General features: G+C 48.4%; 1 protein-coding gene across 3 annotated transcripts in view; it reads right to left on the bottom strand.

Moving 5' to 3' along the window:
- Positions 1-4,719, bottom strand: part of Ntrk2 (neurotrophic receptor tyrosine kinase 2) — a 330,204-nt gene that overhangs the window by 271,208 nt on the left and 54,277 nt on the right. For all 3 annotated transcript variants that reach the window (XM_026783080.1, XM_013349167.2, XM_026783081.1), the window contains exon 8: positions 4,083-4,388. In XM_026783080.1, coding sequence (XP_026638881.1) covers positions 4,083-4,388 — 306 coding nt within the window. The remainder of the gene's footprint in view (positions 1-4,082; positions 4,389-4,719) is intronic.

Genomic DNA, 4,719 nt, shown 5'->3' with positions numbered 1-4,719 from the left:
ACCAGCTCACCTCTTAAAGGCAGGACCAGCTCACCAGCTCACCTCTTAAAGGCAGGACCAGCTCACCTCTTAAAGGCGGGACCCAAGATGGCCAACTGCAGTGCCTGCAACCTGGCAAAAGTTCCTTCTCTCTTTCATGAGCTAGGCTAGGTTTCCAGTAACTAACATTTGCAGAAGGCACCGGGTCTTGTGGACAACTAAAGACCAGATGGCACCTGTCACTCCACATATCGTCCTGAGTGGGTCCCTGTAGACAGGTCCCTGTAGTCCAGAGACCTCGCTGTACTGAGTCTCTCTAGAGCCAACCTCACACCCTCAGATCTTCCACATGGCACCCTGTGCCTGAGCAGCCTAGCTGCTCCTCTAGCCCTGCCCCCTCCTCCAAAGCAAAAGCACAGGGTCTGGCCCCAGGCCGCCTTTTCCACTACCCAGAAACAGAGGCTAAAATCTCAGCCCAGGCCCAGGCTGGCTGGCTGCTTCAAACTTGGCAGAGTTTTGGTGTAGAGAATTTTTGTTTTTAATCTATGTTTTGATTTCTTGCTGTATTCTTCATTCTCTGTCTCCTAAAACAAATCCCTAAGCAGAGCGACCATCCACTACAAAACTCAGTTGACTGAGGGACCCAGCCCTCAGGGACACCAGAACCACCATGCTCACTCTTCCAGCTTTGTTAACACAACCGACACCACACAGAGCCAGGGCTGCTCGTCCACATGGTGATTTGGACTTTATTCCTTTCCTTCTTTCATAATCACCAAAAATGCCATCAGTGAAATCAGATTAATTTTCACCACAAGGTTTGTGAGAGCTAGGCATCACAAATCACTCCCTGATGACTGCAGAAACGCTGAAGGAATAGAGTCAGACTTGACCTTCAGCTGTCCTTAGTGTGGAATGCACCGCCAGGGATGTGGCAGTTATATTTCTCTCTCTCTCTCTCTCTCTCTCTCTCTCTCTCTCTCTCTCTCTCTCTCTCTCTTTGTTTCTTTAATTTTAAGGTGGTTGGAAAAGAAAGGGATCAATTCCAAGGACGGTTGTTATCTGAATGCTATGACCGCGAATCTCATAAATATCCAGCCAGACTCCATCCCACAGCTGACTGAGGTCAAGCTCTAATTAGTCACATTGGTTTATGGCCCACTAGGGCCCTCTATATCGACTGTCACCCAAGACCAAGTCTCCATAATTTTCCCTTTCATTTATTATTCCTTGATTGCTGGCCTTTGAATAAACAGTTAAAGACAACAGTAAATCAGTCTTTTCTCCAAGCAGATATTAACAGTTTGCTTGCCTTTCCTTCTATACTGTGTGTGAGTGCCCAGCCCTGTGCATTCTCGGTATTTGTAGCTCTGGGGTCCTCCTACAAACACACAAAGGCGCCAGAAGAGGGCTCCAGGTGTCTCCCTCTACCGCCCTCCACCTTATGTCTTGAGACAGGGTCCTTTACTGAGCTGAAGATCCCCTTAGTTAGGTGGCTTGGCCAACAAGCTCTCAGGATCTACCTGTCTGTCCTCCCCAGCACTGGGGTTACAATCACAAGAGGCCTTGTGTAGCTCTGACATGGATGCTGGGTATTTGAACCCAGGTCGTCCCGCTTCCGCAGCAAGTACACTTGCCTTCCTGAGCCATCTCTGCTGCCTCATATTTTTATTTTAAAGACAAAATAAAAATGAGTGAGTCCCAGGAACAAGGAGGAGGAAGAAAAACTTCACAAAATCTAGTTTAATTTAGGGCCTAGGCACCTGCTGTCAAGCCTGATGACCTAAGTTCCGTCCCTAGGACCCAAATGGTAGAAACACAGAACTGACTCCTATGAGCTGTCTTTTGACTTACACACACACACACACACACACACACACACGCACGCACGCACCGTGAGCGCACACACACAAATAAAGCATAATATAAATTTAGTTGAATTTTTGCTTTTTATAAATGAATCTTTTCTTAACTAACTGAGAAACACCCTGCCCCAATTTATGATCAAGCCAAAAAGCAAAACTAACAACTGCTGCATTAAAAAGAGGCCACAGGGATGAGAGAAGTCTAGTTCAGCCAAATACCAGCTTCACAGAGAAGCGTTCAAAGGAAAACACAGCAAAACCCATCCAAAACCAGCCCTTCAGTGTGTGACTTTCAAAGGGACACAGACCTGCTTCTCAGAACTTTCAAACTCTGGGCCTTCACGTGAATCAACTTTCACCCCCCAAAGAGCTCTAAAAGGCAAAATCCAAATACAGCCTAAAGTTCAGGGAATTATACCAGCCCTGTGCCCTATTCTTCTCGTGACAGATGGACCATAGTCACAGAAGATGTCAACGCTGGGAAGCCTGGGCAGAAGTTTCCAGAGACTCTCTGACTGTCTACAACTTTTCCATAAACCTAAAATTACTCACTAATAAAAATTTTACTGAAGAACAAACAAAAATCTGCAGTCCCAAGATGGAGTTTCTGGCTTTGTTCTGAAGCTCTTGCTCCCACAAGGACGCAGGAAGAAAGAAGCTCGCCCATCTAGAGATTTACTAGAGCAAACACAGGCAAGCAGCTAAACTCTCAGCTAAGAGGAAGATTTAATGAGCATGACTACAACAACCAGGGCTGTCTAGGTGTCGCATCTGAGCAGTGCTTGTTTTACATACTCCTAGGGCTGTTGGTAAAACAGACATAACTCAAACTACATTCCCAACATGCTCACGGACCCTGTATGTTTAGAAGACAGAGGAGGCACAAAGGGGATGACTGTACTCTTGTTTGTTGTCAGACAAATTCTCTTTGCAGGAACGAAGGCAGCCTTGCAGGGATCAGGGATCACCTGTGCCCACAACGCTCCCTTCCAAACCCCACAGGTAAAAGCTGTCCAAACAGCTGTTGCTCCACACCTCCACGGTTCTCTTTCCCCTTTGCTCTGCCACGTCACCCGTGTGACTTAGACTAACTCACCGCTACTACAGTGAAGTGCTCTAACACACAGGTCTCAACACGACAAAGCAGGCTAGCCCTACAATGAGCAATCACCTGAGCAACAAGCCACAGCGGACGAGACACTCTTCTGAAGGGCAGTAGCTGGAGTGGCAATGGTGTGACCTCTGCCGCACTATCGCTGCATTCCTGACGGAAGCTTTCCTGCCGCTAGAGCAGAGCCTTCTCCCCTGATAGAAGGATTGCTCACCACAGCCGGGTAAGCAAGGGTCTCCGTATTGTTTTTTTTTTTTTTTAAATTTATTTATTTATTAAGGATTTCTGCCTCCTCCCCGCCACCGCCTCCCATTTCCCTCCCCCTCCCCCGATAAAGTCCCCCTCCCTCATCAGCTCGAAGAGCAATCAGGGTTCCCTGACCTGTGGGAAGCCCAAGGAACCCCCACCTCCATCCAGGTCTAGTAAGTTGAGCATCCAAACTGCCTAGGCTCCCCCAAAGCCAGTACGTGCAGTAGGATCAAAAACCCACTGCCATTGTTCTTGAGTTCTCAGTATTCCTCATTGTCCGCTATGTTCAGCTAGTCCGGTTTTATCCCATGCTTTTTCAGACCCTGGCCAGCTGGCCTTGGTGACTTCCCGATGGAACATCCCCATTGTCTCAGTGTGTGGGTGCACCCCTCGCGGTCTTTAACCCATTAATAAGAAGGTGGTTTTCTGACCCCAATTGGATATGAGGGTCAAAAATAACTCTTGACTATTTTATGAGTGACCAGTTACTCTGCTCCTGGTTTTCCATGGGACTCAGCACTGCTGATGGGAGATCTCAGAATACATAGAGATGGCGTTAAGAATAATCTCATGGTTACCAATGCTCTCCCTCAGTAATCCCGTGTGGATCTGATCTCTGCTCATATTGGCGCATGCCCCGCCTTCTGGGGGTCACACTAGTTGCCTTTCTTGACACAACTGCATCCTGTGAACACTTTAGGCTGATGGTCTTTAGGAGACAACATCCAGTTCCTAGCTGTCTATCTCCACACTTTCCACTAGGAGCAGATCCCCGGTGTCACCAGTGCGACATTAAAGCCAAGCCGATGGCTTCCACACCCAGTAACTTACTGTGCCGCTCTCCCCTCTCCCCAGGTGTAAAACCTCCAGGTACTCACCGTAATCAATTCCAGGTCGGCCCATGAAGTGGGCGGAAATCTGTCTCTCGTCCTTCCCGTACTCATTCTTGGCCATCAGAGTGTAGTCTCCGTTGTTCATATGAGTGGGATTGTCGAGCTGGAGGCAACCGTGGTACTCCGTGTGGTTGGTCACATGGATTTTAGTGCAGATGTATTTGGATTCGTTCAGTATTGCCCCGTTATAGAACCACTGGAGCGTGGGCTTGGGGTTGCCTCTCACAGTGAACGGGATGCACCAGTGGTGGTCTGAGGTTGGAGACTCGAGGAATGTGATGGACGGTGCAACTGAGCGAAGAGAGAAGGAGTGAGTAGCACCGGGCAGCTCGGGCTCCTCCCCACTGCGCTCTGCGTCCTTAAGAAGGGCTTTTATTTAACCATCATTTAATTTAAGAAAACCCACGATCAGCAACTCTGGGTCAGTCGTTTTGTATCATCCGACCGCTTTAGCTCACTACCAGGAGCTTCAGAGAGCAGCTTGCCCTGCTTGTGACTCACACAACACAGTGAGTCTCTGTGATAAGAAGTGCTCATTGATGTCCACTTGGGCTTTGCTCGTACACACACACACACACACACACACACACACACACACACACACACACACACACACACGCAC

This window comes from Microtus ochrogaster, chromosome 16 (assembly GCF_000317375.1).
Source record: "Microtus ochrogaster isolate Prairie Vole_2 chromosome 16, MicOch1.0, whole genome shotgun sequence".
Lineage (NCBI taxonomy): Eukaryota > Metazoa > Chordata > Mammalia > Rodentia > Cricetidae > Microtus > Microtus ochrogaster.
The sequence above is the reverse complement of the archived record's forward strand: the minus strand, read 5'-3'. Positions and strand labels throughout refer to the sequence as shown.